Here is a 22,066-nt window from a genome sequence, read left to right on the forward strand (position 1 = left end):
ATTCCTACAGTTTAATCTTTCTCTTCCTCACTGCAATTTCAGATTTTCTTTTTTATCCTCTTTACCATTGACATGGAAATAGGTCACTGTCTTTCTCTGAGATATATTTAAAGGTTTGTAACCATCTCATCCTGTTTTTCCCCAACTCTAAACAGCCCTACTTACTTTGACTTTTCCTCAGAAGCCTTTATTCTAGGTGTTTGCTCATTCTTGTTTTTCCCCCCTCAGGTCTCCAGTGATTTATGTTTTCCATGTGTGTTCAAATTCACCATTTCGGGTGGTGGCTTTACATGTGTTGAGTAGAGTGTTATCACTGGCATATGCATCTTACCACATGTATGTGGTTTTAATGGACTAAAACAATGTTTGACATTTTTATGTTTAATTTAGAAAAAAAAAAATTTAAATCTGTCAGTAGACAGAATATCTCATGTGATTTCCAGTGTTCCATCTGTCAGCTCAACTCTGGATGTTTTTTATGCTTTGATTTTGTTGTGGTTTGGTTTTTTAAATACTTACACTGAATACACTTATTAATACTTAATAAAAGGAAGAATAAATAACAGATGCTAATTATTAAATGGTGCAAAGCACAGTGCAAATCTAACCAATATTTGGTAAGGTTATAAAAAACATTAGTAAATTGTGCAAAGAATAGACATTCAGATATACACACAGCCTCCCAATCTGTTGGATTGTAAATCTTGATTAATCTTATTAACACATCTATTCATCAGTATGCACCCTCCGTATGAAGTCTACACAACCTTTGTGAGATCCTGCAAAGTCAGGATGATGAGGCAAACTGAGTAACATCCTTCCTCTTCTCGCTAGACCTGTGTAAACTTCTTAGCCTAGCAGGATTATTTTTATTTAAATTTAAATACAATTTTTCATTCCTTTTTTCCTGCTGATTCCCACATCTGGCACAGTCTTTACCTCTCAGCAAAGCACCAAGCAATTTCTTCTGAAATCCCTTCTGAATCCCTACCTCCTGAAGCTGACTTTGTTTGCCTTTCCAACCTATACTTCGACATCAGCAGCTCCTGTCTCTGATCTGCTCATTAAAACTTGAAAAACAAGGCTCTCCCAAGAGCAGTATTCCCTTACTGCCTCTTCTCAACAGTAGGGGATTTCCTTTCTCTCTGCTTCCTCTCAGCCTTGTTCTGTCGTCTTTTTGACGGCAATTTAAGCAGTGCAACTTGGGGCAAGGCTGGGGCATGAGGCAGGGGTTAAACCAACAGGGGAATGGCTCCTTCTCCGGTCAAGGCAAATGGAAACTACTAAATTTAACTGCTCCCATGCTGGGAGCCCTTAACAGCTCCGCTCCTTCCTGGGGTGGACGAAGCACGTTCACGGCAAGCAGGGGTGTCTGCCAAGAGGGTGGCAGGAGGCATCTGGCTTGTTGCAGAGCTCCACTAGCTTTCAGTTCTTGCTTACCGTGGCTGGACGACCACCTTGACCTCAAACGGGAAGAAAATTGCCCATCGCTTCACTCTCACATCAAAACAAGGTAATGCAGCCTCCAAATAAGTTTCACTCTCAATCAAGGATTAAAAGACCCCGCCTTCCTTCTTGTGCCCAGTTTCCCTAATTTCCTCTAGGTATTAAGCACCGCTGAATGATCCTAGTGATCAGAGCTCAAAAACAGCTCCAGGACTCTACTGATTTTCCCTGCTCTCTCATCCACTAAAATAATGTGGCTTTTTTCGTTTGTTTTCACAAATGAGCGTTTCAACACGTTCCCTAATAAAATAAATAAAAACAGAAAACCAATAATAGTGTTCAATCCAAATTATCAAAAGTTATAAGAAATTAAAACTTTTCAATGCAAAAAATTTTGATCCTTTTAGGTAATGAGTGTTGACCATTTCCTTGCATAACACTTTTCTAAGATGTTCCACAAACAACTCAAAATCTCAGTTTTGAAACTTCAGCTCTGTAACTCTTAATTCCAACAAACAGTATATATCTCCATTTCCAATCAGCATTAAAATGAGAAACCCACACCTATTTTTTTCTTAGAGGAAATAGGAGGAAAATGTAACTAATGAACTTTATTAAGCCAACTCATTGTATAACACCCTATTTTAGCTGCTGTAATGAAGCAATGAGAATTAAACTTTTGTCTTTAATGGAAAGTAATTTTTAAGAAGGAAAAACATACACAAAGATTAAAGTAGGCAAGGTAATTGAAAATGCTTGGTATTAAATTACACTATTAGATTACTCTGGAGCTTTTTCACTGTTGAGGCAGAAATAATATTACTCAATACTCATACTTCCAATTATAAATGTATCTGTTCTTGTTTCAAATCTAGTTCATAAATATTGAAAGCATAATGTAAAGTATTGCTACACAAGCTCACTTTTATATGCCAGGAATAGGACAAGTTGCTGGTTCATTTATTGATAATAATATACTTCCATAATTATGCATAATACTAAAAACCTCATTATCATTCTACCAAGCCTGTATACGTATGGGTTAGGATTGCCTTTCAGCAATTAAGTGTTTCTAAATACAGTCATCTTCCTTTACATAAACAAGTGAAGAAACAAATGGTAGCAGCTAATGATCATTTTAGAACGAACAGATGTGAACCCATCTTCAAAGATCTCTCAATATGTCTGAGATCTCACCTGTAATATTCATTATTTCCTTGGGCAAAGTTGGCTGTATCAGTGACACTTGCACTACAGCTGGCATACCCACAAGGTCGCATAAACTAACACTTAAATAGAGCCTGGAGCGGCAGGGAACAAAACTTAGCGAACAGTCATACTCCTCCATTGAATTGTAAAGCTGAACTGACTTTTTTCTTTTGGAAGTCATTGCAGTCTCAGATACCATATGCAAAATATGTCAAAATTTCACATTGTGTTTTCAGGTCTTGTTTAGCACATCCCAGTTAACTATACAGAAACCATTTTCTCTACCATTCATACATGAAAGACTAGCAGCCCTTCAGGTTTTGTAGAGGTGATTCCAAGCAGCCCACCCTCACAACTCCTCAGGTAACAAGCAATGGCTCTCAGTCATCCAGTGATAAAACTGAGCTCTCAGCTCCCTTTTCAGTACACTTGAATGACCAACAATAATCATAGCTGATGTAAGAGTTACCAAGGCATACAAAGAAATTATGCCCTATTAAGAAGGTACTGTATATACTAAACTACATTCAGTTAAGTTATTTTGTTCAAAAGGAGCAAGCCCCCCTCCCCTTCTTCCACAGAAATGTACAGCTTCACGTTCACCACCAAAATGTTTATATGGAGAATGAACTTCTCCTGATCTGCAACTGTCAGATAGAATTTTTAAAGATTGACTTTTCTTGCTTCTGGGGACCACCAAGCTTAAAGTTAAAAAGCTCTGTCATGTTTTCATCTAACAGACTTCCATATAAAAAAAAATTCTAATTTGAGGTACCCAGAGAATTTAATCACTGCCATGTTTCCTTTCAGAGGCTATTCTGCTTTCAGCTTTTAACTTATTACTGCAATGCATTTTGCAATGAAAGGTGCTATATGAAATTAAATTTCATTCCACTCTTTCAGGGTGAACTGAACACCTCTGATAACCTCAGACGTTTCATCAGTATTAATTTCCCAATGGAATCATCACAACCTAGCGACCCAAAGTTTCCATTTTCTGAGAACTGTTGGATCACTAACTGTTCATCCCTAATTTAATCATGACATCCCACTCAAATGGTTTTTACTATGTTTGAAGTGGCCAATAGTGATTAATGGCAATAGTGTATCAGTTCCATGATGTCACTTTATGAAGTAAATCAAATTCAACCCCCTTTTCGGTTTGCTAGGCCTCAGTCATTCAAAAATGTATGCCACTGTGTAATTTTAATCACACTAATATTTCTATTTATTTCAGTACAAATCACTCATACTATTGAGCTAAACCACATACAGGTGTTAAAAAAAAACAAAACAGACATTACAGATATAGAGCTCAGTAACACCAATTACACAGCTAGATTGCATAGTCAACCAGCCAAAATTTGTAGATTTAAATGGGCAACTGTAATTTTTGCCTCTGCACATTCATATTATGCACTGAATGAGAACTCCTTGACAAAAGGAATAAAAAAGGTCATTGCGATCATGCAATTAAAACCTGTATCATGCACACTCACAAGAATTCAATTCAGGTTACATGGGCATTCTCAATTAGTATAGCATTAGCTATTTGATCAGCCTATAACTTTACATTACCTAACAATGAAAACAGACTTTTGTTAAGCAATTCTGTCATCTCAAGGCAGAGGAGCAAGTTACAACGTCATTACGATACGGTCCTTAGGCTGGTTGGAAAGAACAAAGCATCTTTCCCCTTCTTCCTGAACACCACCTTCAGAGACCCTGCCCACCAGCCAAAATACTAAAATACTACTTGGATCAGTTGCTAGAAACCATTACTAAACGAGATCCTGAAACAGTTTCAATAGCTACCAAACACCATGGGAATAAAAAGGTGCAACCACCAGCAGGGTTGATCCCAACAGCACCCTGTTGAAAAACAAAGAGCTAAGTGAATCCAGAAGAACTAGCCGCTGCATGAAGCTTAGTCTGTGTCCATGCTTATCACGGACAGCAACATGACATAACACATGGCTGGGAGCCAGAGTCTGTAAACACTACTCCTGGATGTAAAATACAGAAATTTGACATTAGCGTAAAAGGCAAACCCATCTATTTTAGTGAGAAACATATTCTATATATCTCGTTTCTCAACCAGTTCTGATGAATACAACTAAATACAGCCGCTGATAAAAGGGACTGCAAAATGTATTCATGTAAAGTTATGCGAATAAGTCTACACTGCCCATTACATAAAATTAAATATCAAGGCTTTTCCCGTGCTAATTCAGGAGCAGAAGAATCACCGATTTTAAGAAAAGAAATTGAATTTTCATTAATGTTCCTATACCTGAGGTAAAAAAATACGTACTGCAGGCAACTGCTCTGCAGGCTCCTGTAGCTGAATACCCATATTATTACACTATAGCGTTTGTATGTAAATAGACAAGGTGAATGGCTTCTCCAGACAAGATGCTGTTTGCACTATCATGTAAAAATGAAGGCATGCTCCCAAGAAACACACAAAACAATTCCATCCGTCTTAAGTAGGGATGTACTAAAACTAGTAATCGCTGTACCTTATAAATGTAGTCTCTTACTGACAACACCACAATAACAGATATTATACTGAAAATCTAACCTTCTCTAAACTCATTTGTTTCTTTAAAATTACATGTTCTTGGACCCATCTGTGAAAACTGGGAGGTTAATTATGATAGTACATTGCATAATTCCACAGCTAAATGCTGAAGTAGTTCTACATAAAAGCCATATGTTTGTCTTAGAAAAACTGAAAAGATTAATTAGGAGGCCAAGCCCAAGACTTTGGAAAGTAATACTCTGAATACAATTAGATCATTATACTGTGTACTATGTAAATTGAAGTTTTAATTAGTAGGTAAAACACTAGTCATGGCAAAAAAAAAAAAAATCCAAAAATCTAAATTGCATGTGCCAGACTTCTGTTTTACTGACACTGCTTATAAAAAGACACTATACACAAGTCAATCACAACAAAAGCCATTTAAACTTGTTACATGCTTTTGATGAAGGAACTACCTGTTAAGCATTTCAGTCCTGTTTTTCTTCTTACCTACATTATCCTCACCTATTTTAAAGTCACCCGATCACATCAGTAAACAAAAAGCTCTAATAAACAAACTACAACTAGGAAGCAGATTAAGGAACGAGTCTGAAAAGTCAACTGAACAGAATAAGGTCCTTCAAGAGCCCTAGTAGCCACTTCTCCATCTGCTCTAGCCCAGCCTTTCACTTTTAGCTCACTCCACTACAAAGCATCATCTCTTACAGCCTCCACTCTCCTGAAGAAAGTAAAGCGTTATTTTGGCCTCATCCATAGGCCAATGTTAAAGAGAGCTTTCCCATCAAATTCAATACACTCTGGACCATATCCGGAACATCAGGTACTTTACTCACCACATATTCAAACACAAGTGTCAAGGTCTCCTTGGTGTGAATGATGTCATGAAGCAGCACAATGTTAGCATGTTTCAGTCCTTTCAAAAGAGAAGCTGAAAAGCAAAACATACATGTTATCTTAAAAAGGATCCAAATATTTTACATTGATTGTTTTTTTTTTTTCTTTTAGTGACTTGGATGATTTTTTTGACATCTGAGTTTCATAACCTGACAACTAATAGTTGTACTTTAGTATCTTCTATGTCCATGAGTTCCACATATTCAGTGTGTTTGAAGATCACGCCTTCCCATTCAGTGCTATTTTCTCCACCTTGTTGATCAAACTCAACCTCACTTTGAGGCAAAAATGAGCTGCTGCTATCAGTCACCACAGCAAAGTAAATAACAGATACAAAGTAATGCAAATAGGTGGCATATTTCTGTACTGAATAAGGTGGAACTTTCTTCTGTCACCCTTCTTCTTTTGTCGAAGAAAATAATGAAGCACCAAACGTGTGATCACTTCACTACTGTGCAAAATGGAAGCTAGGGAGCTTCCACGGCACTATTACCCCTTGCTGTCCTATTGGGGGTGCTCCATCAGGCTGAGGTAACCCCAGGGGTCATGTGGCTTTGAATTAGCGTAAGTACATATCATCTCTCATACTGGCCTTTAAGAGATCGATCTGACAGGCTGATCATTCTAGGAAGCAACACAATAGCAACATGGCATCTGGCTGAATCAGTGTTCCTCTGCAAGCATCCTCAGCAGCAAAACTTTGGAGTTCACACTAGGCAGAAGGCAGATAGCAAAAGGGAAAATACTATACAGCAGCTTCAAAGTGAGTATATCACAGATATCCCGATGACAGCATTGCAAACCTGTGAGCAAACTCCATGACCAGGAATGAGGCAACCCTTCAACCTGGCTGAAGAGGTGAGAAGAAATGTTGCAAAAGAGCTTGCTTTGGCCTGCACTCCACAACTCATGCTATTCAGAGAGTCAGCACAGAGGAATCTTTCCTGTGCTCTGAACATGTTGCCCCTGAGCTGTAAATCAGCTATTGCAATTACAATTATTCTTTTAAACATTTGATCAGTGCATTTCTAGTAACTTTTAACATTCCACAAATTAAGTAGAAGCTTTTTTCTCCAAGGAAGAGCCATGCACAATTTTCATAGGATCCTCATCTGAGAATTTGGAGAATTTCTTGGAGTAAAAGCTCAGAGAGATTTGGATATGTTGGGTTTTTTTAAAGAACAACAATGAAAAACTGCTACTGAAAAAGGTATGGATACAAACAACAGATAATCAGAACAACTGTTCCGAAAGGTACCTTCTACCAGAAACAAGAACTTTTAACCCGGGGGAAGCCCGAGAAGAGTTCACCTGCAGCAGCTGAGCTTTTAGCAGCTCTTTCCTCAAACCTTGTCAAATGACCATACATGCAGAGAGACTGGGAACATAAAAACTGCCTCCTAGCAGAGCCTGTGTCGAACTGTAATAGTATTTTTTATGACCTCTGTCAGCTTTTACTGTTCAGATCATCACCTGAGGCCTTAAATTTCTCTAGTTGACCATTACTTCGTTGGTAAAATCTGTATATGGGTCATTAAAGCTTAAACATTACATTGAAAGCAGCTTATGCTGAGGTCTTTATAAATACTGTCTTTCCTCTTCAGTCCCCTCCCCCACATTTATCTTCTTTAATATCGAATTCTCCCCTTCTACAGCCTCAATATTCAATATCTGCCATATATTACAAGAACTACAAAAGATCACCTGCAGGGTGAGATTTCTGTCTTCTCCATTAGTCCAAGTGAAATACAGTAATAATATAGCACAGTGAGCAAAATCATCTTAATTGCACTAATTTTACACTGCGGAAATAAGAAGCAATTCCACTACCAATTTATATTGGGAGAAAGCAAGCATAACCGGTAAAAGTAAGAGAATTAGCCCGTGTGCTCTTCTATCAGGACTCTTACCAGTAAGATTGCCTGTCTTTGTGAAAACACTGCTTTGTTGCTTAAAAAAAGGGGAAAAAAGGAAATTTAAAAAAAAAAAAAGTTGTCTGAAATAGGAAAGCTGCTTCTTTCTCCACGGAGTACTTTAAAAACAAAATGAAATACAAACTGATGGTGCTCAGTGTGTTTTTTCCAGAACCATCCCCTTTCAGAACAAACGACCAATACACCTCCTCTTTTGGGCAACTTTTTGATCGAAGGGGATAGAACTTTGGATGAACTCCACTAAATCAAAGACAAAACAGAAACTCACATCCAAGAGAATGAAAGAGTCCAGGGAATCTAACAGCATCAGCCTGAGACAAGCCTGACTTCACCTTTGAAGCTGCCAATGCAGCTGCTGCTGAAGCTCTCGAGAAGTCAGGTGCCGCTGTGCCTGGTGTTACTTCTAGAACAAAGTAATTCTCCCAGAGAATGCCACCTCCATCCAGTGATTATCACCCACAGATTTCACACAGAGTTGTTTTCTTTTAAGATAACAAGACTAAAATATTGTTGAAAAAGCATTGCAACCACTCACACATGTGGGACCAACGTACTAGTACTCACTTTATCCTTAGCATGTATTTTTAGAAACAAAATTATATAATGCTGCTTCAAAACCACTGGCACTCTTTTTTTACCTTCGGTATTAAATGTAAAATAAACATATGGTAGCACTTTTAATTCATTTCCCCAAAGAGTTTTGAGGACACATAGCAGCAAATAATGCTAAAATGCTTTTTTAAAACACTTTGGACAAATCATTACATGTGTTTGAACGGGCAGGTGCTTGTTCTGTCACCTGTGTTTCCACATTCTTTTACAGCAAATTCTAGCAGTAAAAAACAGGGCAGAGGAATTGATGATGTACTTCAATAATTAACGACATCCAAGATGATAATTTCTATGACTTATACATAAGTTCATGACCTGAGCCACTAAAAGTACCAACACTCAGCACTTCTCCATCAAGGGCTAATAACCATATTTGCATACCTAAATGAAACGCATTGTGTTTGCTTGAATAACCATCACAGACCTCTCCTCCAACAAGAGGATGCTCTCATCTATTATGAGCTTTTGGCAAGCTGCCTTATTGTTTGTGTTGGTCAAGGAGCTTTTTGCTATTCCCAGATGAGCTGGGTTCTAAAGTATGCTCACTCTATGAGCAAGCCAAACCAGATGGACTGCAGCCAACTCTTACCCAAAACCTGAGTAGCATCAGTAAATCAGTGCTTTGCTCCCTGCAGGGTTTACAGCATCAGCTCAAGCCTGACACTCCATTAACAAAGCCTTGTGACTTTTAGATCAGCCTTGACTTACCTCTTGATGACTTAGAATGTTTTGAAAAAGGCTATTCCGGCATGCCCATAAAGTAACATTTCACAGCTGTATGTCAAAATCAACAAAAGTAACTATTACTGTTGACTCCCAGGCCACATGCAGGAAGAACTTTCCACTAGCAGCACTAGCAAAGATGGTACTTTCGGACATGGCAAGTACCTTAAGCTTGAACATTAATTATGGTCCGTGGATCATCCTACCACAATTAATTCAGCCTTGCAATTCCTGACTATCTTCTTGTTCTCACTTTGTGAAAAATCACAAATCTCCACTGTGGCCCTAGATAGAATAATCACCCATGATTTCCAAATTGTCTGATATTTCAGTGACCTGGAAGCTTTTCTCAGCAGTAGCAGAAGAACTCAACCTCATACTGCTCATATTCACCGAAATGTACAACCGCTGCTGATACTCTCTTAGATTTCATAGTATATGCAAAGGCTGTGATATTCCCGTCATTTTTCTAAAGAGTATAGCTATGAAAATGCCTGTTTTGCTTAGTATATAGTAGTTGAGGTGTCCTCTGGGGATACCATGCACCAGTGCTCACCACTTCCCATGCTACTCCTCACATGCAGAATTCACCCTTTCTCACTGTCACTCTAGAAGGACATCTCTCATTGGGAGAGTTTTACTCTTGAAGACAGCACGTCATGGCAGTTTGCACCCATCTAATATTGTTAATGTAACTGTACACCTTTGCTGCCCTGTTTAATTTCTGAGACACCAAAGCACCCATGTTCTAGTCAGTAACACAAATTTGTGAAAGCAAGTAATTTGTTGTGCTTCAGAGCCAAACAATGTATCTGTAAAATTCTGCGACTTGTCACGCTCTGCAGACACAACGGTGCTCTCTGACAGAGTGCCAGCTTCCTCTCATAAACAGTTGGGTTCAGTCTCTTCACTCTGAGCTCTCCTGGAAAGGCATCTTTAGGGAGAAAACATTCATGTGTTTTTTCCCTCATCATGTCTTCTGAACAAACATACTCAAATCTGTCTTATTGCCTGCACAAACTACAGAAGTTCTGCTTCCCTTCCCAGCAACTTGTTTCCATCTACACATCTTCTACAGCAATTTTTAAAATTTGGCCTCGGAGCGCAATGTCCCTTATGCTTCTCATCCACTTCCCACACAGCAGGACTTTCTGTGTGCAAAACGTTACTTACAATTCTAGCACAGAGACAGGAATTCAGCACTGTTGGTTTTGCAGTAATAAATGCACAGAAATTTCCTCCTCTGAAATGCAGTCCCCAAATCTACACTTTGCTATTTTCCAGTTCACCCATCTAAAATAATTTACTATGAGCAAATAGCTTCGCTTTCCTACAACCCTAATGTGACAAAATTCAATTCAGTGAAAACTATACATCCTAGGTAAGACCGCACTGACCACAGACTTCCCATCTTCTCACCACAGGATATGTTCTGCAGAGTGATCATTATTTGTAATCCCAAGTAATTGATTTTAGAACGGCACATCTATAAATGCACAGAATCGGTCAGCTTCCACTCTGATTGTAGTGGACATGATGCAATAAAGATACATAGGTCACTGTTCAGCTTTCAAAGATTTCTAGGAGGAAGTTTCTTAACAAATTTCAAAAGAATCCATGAGCTACAGGAAGAATAGAAAAAGCATCAAATTGTTCCAATGGGTTATTATGTAGGCTTAGCTGAATTACCTTCTTTACAGCCAATTCCAACCTCATGACAGTCTTTTCTAGATTTAACAAATGGCCCTTATTCTAGTTTTCATTAAGTAAAAAAAAAAAAAAAAAAAAAAAGACAGTCTGGCATTAAGGAAGCACACAGTGCCTCACATCCTTGCAAGAAAGGATTTGTTAGCCCTGCAACCGTAGGCTGCTTTGCTGGAGGGACTACATGGATCACGTTAGCTGCATCTACCTCCTCAGGCTGAAATTCAGGCTGACACGAGTGGGTTGAACTTTTAACCAAGTAATTTTGTTATTTGTGAAATTTCTACTTGCTCCTCCTACTTGAAAGCATAGTGTGTGCCGGGTTCTGCACTTTGGCCACAACAACCGCAGGCAACGCTACAGGCTTGGGGAAGAGTGGCTGGAAAGATGCCTGGAGGAAAAGGACCTGGGCGTGCTGATTGACAGCCGGCTGAACATGAGCTGGCAGTGTGCTCAGGTGGCCAAGAAGGCCAACGGCATCCTGGCCTGCATTAGGAATAGTGTGGCCAGCAGGACTAGGGAGGTGATCGTGCCCCTGTACTCGGCACTGGTGAGGCCGCACCTCGAATACTGTGTTCAGTTTTGGGCCCCTCGCTACAAGAAGGACATGGAGGTGCTGCAGCGTGTCCAGAGGAGGGCAACGAAGCTGGTGAAGGGCCTGGAGCACAAGTCTTATGAGGAGCGGCTGAGGGAACTGGGGTTGTTTAGTCTGGAGAAGAGGGGGCTGAGGGGAGACCTCATCGCACTCTACAACTACCTGAAAGGAGGTTGTAGCGAGGTGGGGGTTGGTCTCTTCTCCCAAGTAACTAGCGATAGGACGAGAGGAAATGGCCTCAAGTTGTGCCAAGGGAGGTTTAGATTGGATATTAGGAGAAATTTCTTTACTGAAAGAGTGGTCAGGCCTTGGAACAGGCTGCCCAGGGAAGTGGTGGAGTCACCATCCCTGGAAGTATTTAAAAGACGTGTGGATGAGGTGCTTAGGGACATGGTGTAGTGGGCATGGTGTGTTGGGTTGATGGTTGGACTCGATGATCTTAGAGGTCTTTTCCAACCTTAATGATTCTATGATTCTATGATTCTATGTGTTAAAAAAGAAAGACAGAAAAAGAGCGTGTGTAACAACACGTAGGCACCTTCAGAGGTTCTTCTCACTACAGCTGTAGTCCCCTAAGCAAAAGGCAAGCCACAAACCTGCTGGAACCTCTCTGCTTATTGACCTGGAAGAAAGCATTGCAAGGACTGATCAAATAAGCTCCGAAAAGTACTACACTGTATTATTCTAACAGATATACAGAAGACTGCTGCCATTCGAAATGAATGTCTCTTTCATTATGTTCTAGATTCAAATTTATGCATTTTGTTCCCAATGCTCTTCAGACACAAGTACAGACAGAGGTTAAAAATAACGAGACATCATCCTATTAAAGCCAGACTCTCATGGAAAAAGACTGTAATATGCTACTCATAACTTGTAGCAGCCAGTCATATCTTGCCTTCACTGTCCATTTCAGTATTCAAGAGGAGGAAACTGTGTAAACCAAAAATATGTCAGCGTGTATAGAAAACAATTCTATGATGCAGGTAGCATGTGAAAGCAGGAGTCTTTCTCCTACTTTTTTATGCACATATAGCATGACTGCGACTAGCAGCACAATCTACTAATAAAACTGTCACTGGTTGGTTTTAGTCTTGTTATCTTGCTGAATTTCAGACACAGTTTTCGTATAAACATCTATCTACCTTAGGATGAGTTCTTTGGAACTTTTCAGTCTAAACAGTTCCTCCCATCTTCCAAAAACCAGGTTTTAGTAACAACTTCTGTAACCCACTGAGTAACTTGAAAAAAACCACCTCTAAACCCCATGTTTTGGAGTAGAGACTCAAAATCTGGAAATACAGAGGCCTTTAAAATAGCAATACACGTTTTGCCATCTCCATGAAAATCCTCTAAATTTGGTCACATTAGAAGCTAAAATCCACATTAAAATAACAAATGCCATGCCAAGTGCTCAAAGCAAAGACGGACTACAATTATAGGGGCTTCTGCAACACTAACTCAGCTTCTCCAAGATACACATTCCTGAAGTCACTACCGTGAGATAAGCCAGGGTATGAGCTTTCAGTGCACAGCTGCTTCATATCTATCTTGCATTTATCTTGCACTTTGACAACCTGTAAGTTCACAGCCTAATTTATCCTGCAGTGACCAGCTTGTGTGCTTGTACCCATTAACTGTTCCCAGCTCTTTCTTTTTTTTTTCACAGATGGAAGAAGTGGTTACTTAAATTTTATTTTTATACAGGTCTGGATATGAACTTGATCCAGCTTCATTGTCCAGCTTCAGTGGAAGGACCTTGCCCATCCATCAGAGAAGCTGAAAAGTCCAGCATCAAGTCAGAAGAAAATCAACCTGATCTTTACCCTTGCCTCTACCATTGGCTGAGCATCACATCAAGTCACTCAAGCTGATACTATCACCATGTTCCTCATTTTCTGGACATTTCAACTTCTGATCTTCATTCACGCTTATCAGAACTGCAGAGTGTACACAATTATTACAGAAACCCAGGCAACACTGTACACTGATATTACCCAATGCTATGCAAGTACTTTGAAAGTCATCTCAAAATCATCATTTAAAAGGACTCTCAGCAAGTGGGGTGCTGAGAAGATGAACAAATATTTAAGTAGTTAGAGTACAGTGACGAGTGTTCTAGAAAATCTCAAAACCATCTGTGTTTTAATAACACACAGTAGGTGCATATAGCTAGAGCCACCCATCAAGAACACAGAATTAAATTAATTGTTCATCATCCGACACAGGCAAAGATCACACAGCAGGAGTGAACATGGTGCTGTTGTGTAATTAAAGAATGAACAGTACAAGTAGAGGGACCAAATTAAGTTTTCACAGGTAAACTTAATTCTGACTACTTCTGAATGATTGACTTTGCAACTGTAATGAAGATCCTCTGCTGTAAACAGTATACCTGCAATATTAGCGTTACGCTGCCTAAAAGAAGGATAACTGAGTACCAGCACTGAAACTCGTGCCCTGTTAAAGTCAGTGTGAGTTTTGTTACTCACTTTTCACAATGCAGCAATACGACAAGAAATCAGTAAACCATATGTACCTACAATGAATAATTTTTTTGTACATAGAAGACAGAAAGGCATCCTAGGAAAGAATTTAATTGCATTAACATGAAACCCAGTTGCCTACCAGCATACTTTAACCACTACTTACAAATGAGGAATTCTACAGAAAAGCTGTTTTTTAAAAAAATTACTTTTCTATGTTTCTCAGTGGGCCATTTCCTCCAGCAAAAATGCTGCAGGAAAAGCAGACAGATTTGTCAGCATACACTTTAGGCGGCAGAAAAAAAAGGCTTGTGGCATATGTCTTGTCATTTCTCAAAGAGGGAGTGAGACAGGAGCCTTTAAAGGATCATGTCAATTTTCTTCTTCTGGGTGGGTGAGGCTCAACATGCCTCTTCGCCCACAGCTGGAAAATAACGCTGAACGAACATGGCATCGCTTTGTCTCTTGTGGAATGATTTAGAGGTTAAAGAAAGACAGCCTCAGTAGAAAGCTAGCAAATACCTATTTTTACAAATATTTTAGTAAGCAACATCAATCACAGTGAAAATAAGGCATACCGTTCTGTAACTGAAAATAGAGCAACATGAAGTGGCTATGGGAAAGAACAAGGATTTCATAATAAAGTGAATGAAATCCAGTCAAAGCATAACTTACAATAAAAAGCAACTCAAAACAATGAACTACTAGACTTTTAAGCATAATTAGAATATTAATAATATCTACAACATTCAAAAAACATTTTTAAGGACAGGAAATAACCTTAATTCTGGCTAGATCTCTTTGATGCCTATTATAAGATTTGTATTAAATTTTTCTTTCCCATCCAAAAATATGCTAAGCACGCAAACTACAAAATGGCAAGATTCCCTCAAGTAACTTGTAAACTGATTTCCAACATGAAAAAAAAAGCAATAAAGAGATGAAGCAAGCTGGCAGACACTACAGCAGCAAAACCCAGTGATATTTCAAGTGAAGGTTAGATTTTTTTCCAGACTAAATCAGGTGGAAGAGATTGTATCAGAAACTGCTAGCGATGCTGTACCACCAACAGCAAAGTACTTTGGTGCCAACACTGCTGGTCATCCACTTTGCAATCACATCCCCTGAAAATATGGTTTAAGCGTTCTTTTCACATCGAAAGGCTCTATCAGCTCACAGGGAACAGATATGCTGTCCTCCTGCCTTTACTCTGTGGTCTCTGTGTTATTGTCTCGGTTCTCAGCCTGTCATTTAATTGTCATTTACTCTTGCAGCACTCATCAACAATGTTAATTGAATTTAAGGTGCAAGCAATGGGAGGAAACAGAAAACCATACAACAGGCCCACAGGGTTTTTGCTTTATTCACCCTGGAATACAAATGAATCTAAATCAGGACGACTGCAAACTTCACAAATTTACCTTTAAATGACAGTGAAGATCTGTATTACCATGTCACTGTCTAGAGCAGCATGTGCTTATTTAAACCTTGCGGACGTTGTTCAACTTTGAAATTTGCATTTTAAAGGATAAAAATTTTCCTTTAAGCAAAAGATGGTAAGCCCTGTATGTTTCTTTAAAAAGCAGCTGGCCCTCAGAGAACGCAGGAGAGGTGCTAGAACAGAAAGGATGGGCTGAAGGAATGTCTCAGCTTCACAGAGTTGACAGCCATGGCTGACAGTGACAGGGTGATGCGAAAGTTAAGTGATGCTTAGAAGAGACCTAGTTGAGGTGAGCTAGTCATTTCTACCCTCCTACTTTTGCAAAACACATCCCTATAATTTTCAAGTACAGATTCACAATTACCTGTGTAGATGCATGACACTAACCAAACTGGATCTAAATCCATATTGGAAGGCATTCTGAGCAACAACATAATTAAAACACACCCAAGAAATGTGAGAAAATACATTAAAGGGATCTGCCAGCATAACCCATTAACACCACAGGTGGTAAGAATATTTTTTTTTTTTAAAAGGCCAACTCAACAGCCAACAGCTTGTCTGTCTATTACATACAGATATAAAACATCACCTCCCAGCCCCCTTGAAAATACACTCAGTTCTTCCATCCTGTTGTGTCATGCATCAATTATAATTATAGCAATTTACTGTTTGCTTTTCCAGATAAAATTCTTTTTATGGAATCATAGTAATTAACAATGACAGTAGCAAAATTGATAGCACTGTCTCTTAAAGTACAGTTCCTGTAAGATGACACTATTGCCTTGCCAAACTTTAAACAAATGTCCTCATCTTTTACAGTTTGTGTCTAACAGCGTTTGTTCCAGTCAAAACAGGTCAGCCTTTTCCAAGAGAGGACGAGAGAACAAATATGCTCTTTAATGTTGGTGACCTTTTCTTCAAACAGTTCTCAGATCTCATGCATTGAAAGGCGACCTTCAAAAGTTACACTTCAGGTCAAGGACATGCTTTTTCTCGTTTCTGTGAAAATGTGTCCAATTTGTCAAAGTTTACATCCAGTCAGTGGAAAATTGTACTTTAAAGCTGCACTTTAGGAGCTAAAATCTTCCAGAGAACCCATCCTCCCTGAGCACTCTTAAACATTCAGATATTTGTCAGAAGCAGAAGTTTGAGCCAAGAAATCTGGAATCCAACATCAGTTATAGATGGGACAGTGTCAGCAGCAAAACTCTTCTGACAGTTTCCCCAAAATCACAACCCCAAACCTGTTCTTGGCTGAACACATCTCTGTTGTGGTTTAACCCGGCAGGCAGCCAAACACCACACAGCCACTGGCTCCGGGACAGTCTCCAAGTCCCTTGCTCCATTTCTGCTCCCCTCTCTCTTCAACCCGCCAATGACAAAAAGGGTGGGAAACGCTAGCCCTGTCCAAGTAGACTCCCCATCTCCATCCCATAGATTCCTGGCTGAGGCCAGTCAAAGTCACCAACTCTTCCCATCTTCCTGTTACTGCTTTCTACACCTTGTGTTTCTTTGAATGGCTTCTGTAATTGGCATTCTTCCAGACCCACTGTTGTAGGGTAATCCTCTTCCCAAGATCGTCAAATCAACATCTATTCTTAACTACCAGCTTTTGACATCACTTCTCTCCTAGTTCTCCTCTCTACCACTGCCCAGTCATGGACACTGCTAAGTGTTTCAGTGGGGCATTCGTTTTCTTCCAAGCTGCCAGAGCACAGTAGAACGGGGAGAAAGGAGGCTAGAGGGAAAACAGGAGGGAAAAGGGAACAAAACCACACGGATAAGGCATGTGGAGTTTTTAACTCTGCCAATATCAGCAAAAAAAACCCTACAACTAAACACAAGGAGGGGAAGGGGCAGGATTTGACACTTTTGCAATGAAATTTGCCATGTGAAAAGCCAGTTTCACGAGGGGACTTGAATGCCATTCACAAGCTCAGGACAAGCCAACAAACCTCAACCTCAGAGCTTAGACCTAGGTTCATCATCCCAGAGAGTACATGACCCCTGAGATAAAGACAATTCTTTAGTAGCTCTCTTTAAATATGCCTTGTTTATTATTACAGCTGAACACAAAAGTGACTTGCTAACCAAACACATGAGGCATGAAGGGTTTTGTCCCTGAAGAGAAATGGAACAGAAAACAAATAGGGCACCTTACCAAGCAGCAGGATCTAAGAAGGAGAACTACAACATGCCTGGACCACTGTATTCCTCTGTAACTTCCATTTTCAATTAGAAAGACTAAAGCAAATAAAATACTAATAAGTTGTGTGGCTGAATCAGTAAGTCTAACTGATGAGCTCTCCATCATTTACCAGCAGTCCTGGTTAACAGGGGAGGTCCCGGACGACTGGAGGCTCGCCAATGTGACGCCCATCTATAAGAAGGGCCAGAAGGAGGATCCGGGGAACTACAGGCCGGTCAGCCTGACCTCGGTGCCAGGGAAGATGATGGAGTGGTTTGTTTTGAGGGCACTCACGAGCCATGTCCGGGACAACCAGGGGATCAGGCCCAGCCAGCACGGGTTCATGGAAGGCAAGTCCTGTTTGACCAACCTGATCTCCTTCTATGACCAGGTGACCCGCCTAGTGGATGAGGGAAAGGCTGTACATGTGGTCTACCTGGACTTCAGTAAAGCCTTTGACACTGTCTCCCACAGCATTCTCCTAGAGAAGCTGGCGGCTCACGGCCTAGACAGGTACACTCTTCGCTGGGTAAAAAACTGGCTGGACGGCCGAGCCCAGAGAGTTGTGGTCAACGGAGTTAAATCCAGTTGGCGGCCGGTCACGAGCGGTGTTCCCCAGGGCTCAGTTTTGGGGCCAGTCTTGTTCAATATCTTTATCAACGATCTGGACGAGGGGATTGAGTGCTCCCTCAGTAAGTCTGCAGATGACACCAAGTTGGGCGGGAGTGTTGATCTGCTGAAGGGTAGGAAGACTCTGCAGAGGGACCTGGACAGGCTGGATCGATGGGCCGAGGCCAACTGTATGAGGTTCAACAAGGCCAAGTGCCGGGTCCTGCACTTCGGCCACAACAACCCCAGGCAACGCTACAGGCTTGGGGAAGAGTGGCTGGAAAGATGCCTGGAGGAAAAGGACCTGGGCGTGCTGATTGACAGCCGGCTGAACATGAGCCGGCAGTGTGCCCAGGTGGCCAAGAAGGCCAATGGCATCCTGGCCTGTATCAGAAATAGTGTGGCCAGCAGGAGTAAGGAGGTGATTGTCCCCCTGTACTCGGCACTGGTGAGGCCGCACCTCGACTACTGTGTTCAGTTTTGGGCCCCTCACTACACGAAGGACATTGAGGTGCTGGAGCGTGTCCAGAGGAGGGCAACGAAGCTGGTGAAGGGCCTGGAGCACAAGTCTTATGAGGAGCGGCTGAGGGAACTGGGACTGTTTAGTCTGGAGAAGAGGAGGCTGAGGGGAGACCTTATCGTGCTCTACAACTACCTGAAAGGAGGTTGTAGCGAGGTGGGGATTGGTCTCTTCTCCCAAGTAACAAGCAATAGAACAAGAGGAAATGGCCTCAAGTTGCACCAAGGGAGGTTTAGATTGGATATTAGGAAAAATTTCTTTACTGAAAGAGTGATCAGGCCTTGGAACAGGCTGCCCAGGGAAGTGGTGGAGTCATCATCCTGGAAGTATTTAAAAGACGTGTGGATGAGGCGCTTAGGGACATGGTGTAGTGGGCATGGTGTGTTGGGTTGACGGTTGGACACGATGATCTTAGAGGTCTTTTCCAACCTTAATGATTCTATGATTCTATGATTCATTCTATGATTACAAAAATCAAATGAGGAGGAAATAAAACTTTAGCTGTTAATTTGATTTGACCAAGCACAGATTGGACTAAACCACTCAGCATATCAGTGTATTGCCAATATGGGACCTGAACATCACAGAGCTACTGGCTATAATCTCTTTATAAAGAGTATTGCATGGTCAAAGAGAAGACTCTATCATCTCACCAAGTTAATCCAAAAAAATCTGCCCAACACCGACACAAGACCTCTCAGTGCTGTGCAACTGCACAGAAGTTGAATGCTTCCAGTGTAAGGAACAATGGTATGCCCACATGGCCAAGGTTTGGAAATATAAGAAAACCATCACTGCTTTAAAGCAGTTTCTGAACCTCTAAAAGTCTTTGGAACACATTGCTCTACGTAAGCCTTTTTCAAGCAACTCCTGAAGCAAGTTCATCTGCAACTATTTTGAGATACTGCAAAAGGTCAAACACATTTTTAGTCTCTACAACTAAAGTGAGAACATCTTAATATGCAGGGAAACACAGCTCAACCACTACGAAGTCCTTGGGGCTCTTTACTAGTGATTTGCTGCTCATCATCACTTCATCCCAAGTAAATCAAAGAATGACTTCAACAAAGCCACCAAATTTTGTGGGCTGAGTTTTTCTGCCAAGAGAACACAGTCTGACCTGAAAAAAGTCACAGGAATTAGGACAGAAGCAAGTACCCATAGATGCTAATGAATTTCTTTCCTCCATTGGCATGGCTAGTTAGTGTGTATGCTACATCAGACACTTTGCAATAGTAAACTGCACCTCTGAAGGAACTTATTAAATGAGTAATACTAAATCCCTGTTCCAACACATGCCAGAAAGCTTTGGCTAAAAATCAAGAACAGATTACATCCGAAAGTCTAAGCACACATTCCAGTTCAGATATGCATATTAAAATAGTGGCAGCCAAAGTGCTAACGCTCACAAGGCTAAATATTCTTCCTGAATTCCCACCTCAGTTCAATATTTCAAATAGCACCAGCCCTATGAAAGCAGAACAGAAATGTTCCCAAACAGAAAAAGGAAAGATCAGTCCATGAAACTGGCACAGGAACACTACTCATTTATTTCTAATTAGGGCTCAGCATCCCAGTGATGACAGATCACAGACTCCAACAGCCCCATCAAAATACCTCTCCCCCAGCTGGTTAGGATGCTTGCATATGACAACCTGATAACATTCAAAACAAAGACAAGATCTCCACAGATAAACAAACCTGGTCTGAGGCAGTAAAAACACATTCCTCTTGCAAAGTTCTCTATGACCATGATAAGCTACATGTAAAATAGTAAGAGCTACCACTTATTTGAGAAGAAGCTACGGTTGGGTATCCATATCTTGAAGGTATCTTTAATCTTAACTACACAATGAGTGCTACACATCATAGTAACTGTGGTGGTGTCACTGCCATGAAGGAGTGTATAATTACCCGCAGGTGTTTTTCCACAAGTTTGTTGGGCTTTAACAAGTGCTGTTAATAAAACCTAGTCCTTTTGTATAGCTTGGCTTGCATTTCACTTGAGGAACTTCTATAAACTTGTTTACATAATTCTCAAAGATGTAGATTTACAATTCTGTCAATGATTTTACAAGGTTAATGGCCTCTGTAATTACAACAAATGAATGAGAAACTGAACTACTTTAAATTTATGCACTTCAGTCAACCATAAAAACAGCAAACTCTGCAAAGGACTTGGATGTATGAAACAGAGTAAAACCCACCTTTTTGCTGACAGCTCCAAAGCAATGTACAGAAAAGAACATACTCCTCTCAATGGTGTGCTTAGACTCCTAAGTATTTTGAAACAAAATCCTAAGAATAGAGATTAATGCAATCTCTATTGTAATTTCCAGACCAGATGCATCTGAGAAATACCTTTACTCCAGAGGTATAATTTAAAGTAAACAAACAAACAAACACACACCAGAATAAAAGCTCATACTATGATAGTGAAGGCTCAAAAACATAGATTCTCTTTTCAGAAGCATATTTGTTATCCAAGATGTCTTTCATTTAATTTATACCTAATCTTCTTTTATTTTTTTATTTAAACCTCAAGCTTTTAATTAGTATATTTTTAAATAAAAGAATTTAATTAGAACTAAATAGCACTGATAACGAAAGCTCCAAGTCCCTTACTAAAAAAAAATTTAAAAATCAATCCATCTAAAAGGTCAATTAAAGACTTGAAAACGTCACAAAATTTGTTTAAAAATTTCATATTATGCCTCGATGATCTTTTTATTCAATTGGTTGACATACATTAGCAAGTAAAAGGCTAGATCACATCATACGCCTTTTTAAGGTCAAATAATCTGAAGTTGCAATGATTACAACCCAAATTTCTTCATGGAACTAAAACTTTTGTCATCTAAACTTCACTAAAGAACTTCATTTAACAGCAACAACATAACAGAAGTTTAGAAAAAAGGAAAGGAATATAATCCCCTGATACCTAGGGATTTTTTTAAGGACCAGAGGTTTCCTATTGCCTCAGAGAGGTTATAAGTTGCTTCATGCTCTTAAACTCTGATCAGGAGTTATTCACGTGCAAAGAAACAAAATTCTTTGAATGTGACATTCTACCTTCTCGTCCACAGCCATAAAAATGGATGAAAAACATGAATGCATGGGCTGATGGCAAGATGGGAAGATTATGAATGCAATT

At 40.0% G+C, this 22,066-nt stretch overlaps 1 protein-coding gene across 2 annotated transcripts in view; it reads right to left on the reverse strand.

The window, feature by feature from the left end:
* CDK14 (cyclin dependent kinase 14) overlaps window positions 1–22,066 on the reverse strand; it is a 330,096-nt gene that overhangs the window by 186,123 nt on the left and 121,907 nt on the right. For both annotated transcript variants that reach the window (XM_075143809.1, XM_075143808.1), the window contains one exon: window positions 6,037–6,131. In XM_075143809.1, the coding sequence (XP_074999910.1) occupies window positions 6,037–6,131 (95 nt within the window). The remainder of the gene's footprint in view (window positions 1–6,036; window positions 6,132–22,066) is intronic.

This window comes from Calonectris borealis, chromosome 2 (assembly GCF_964195595.1).
Source record: "Calonectris borealis chromosome 2, bCalBor7.hap1.2, whole genome shotgun sequence".
NCBI classification, from domain to species: domain Eukaryota; kingdom Metazoa; phylum Chordata; class Aves; order Procellariiformes; family Procellariidae; genus Calonectris; species Calonectris borealis.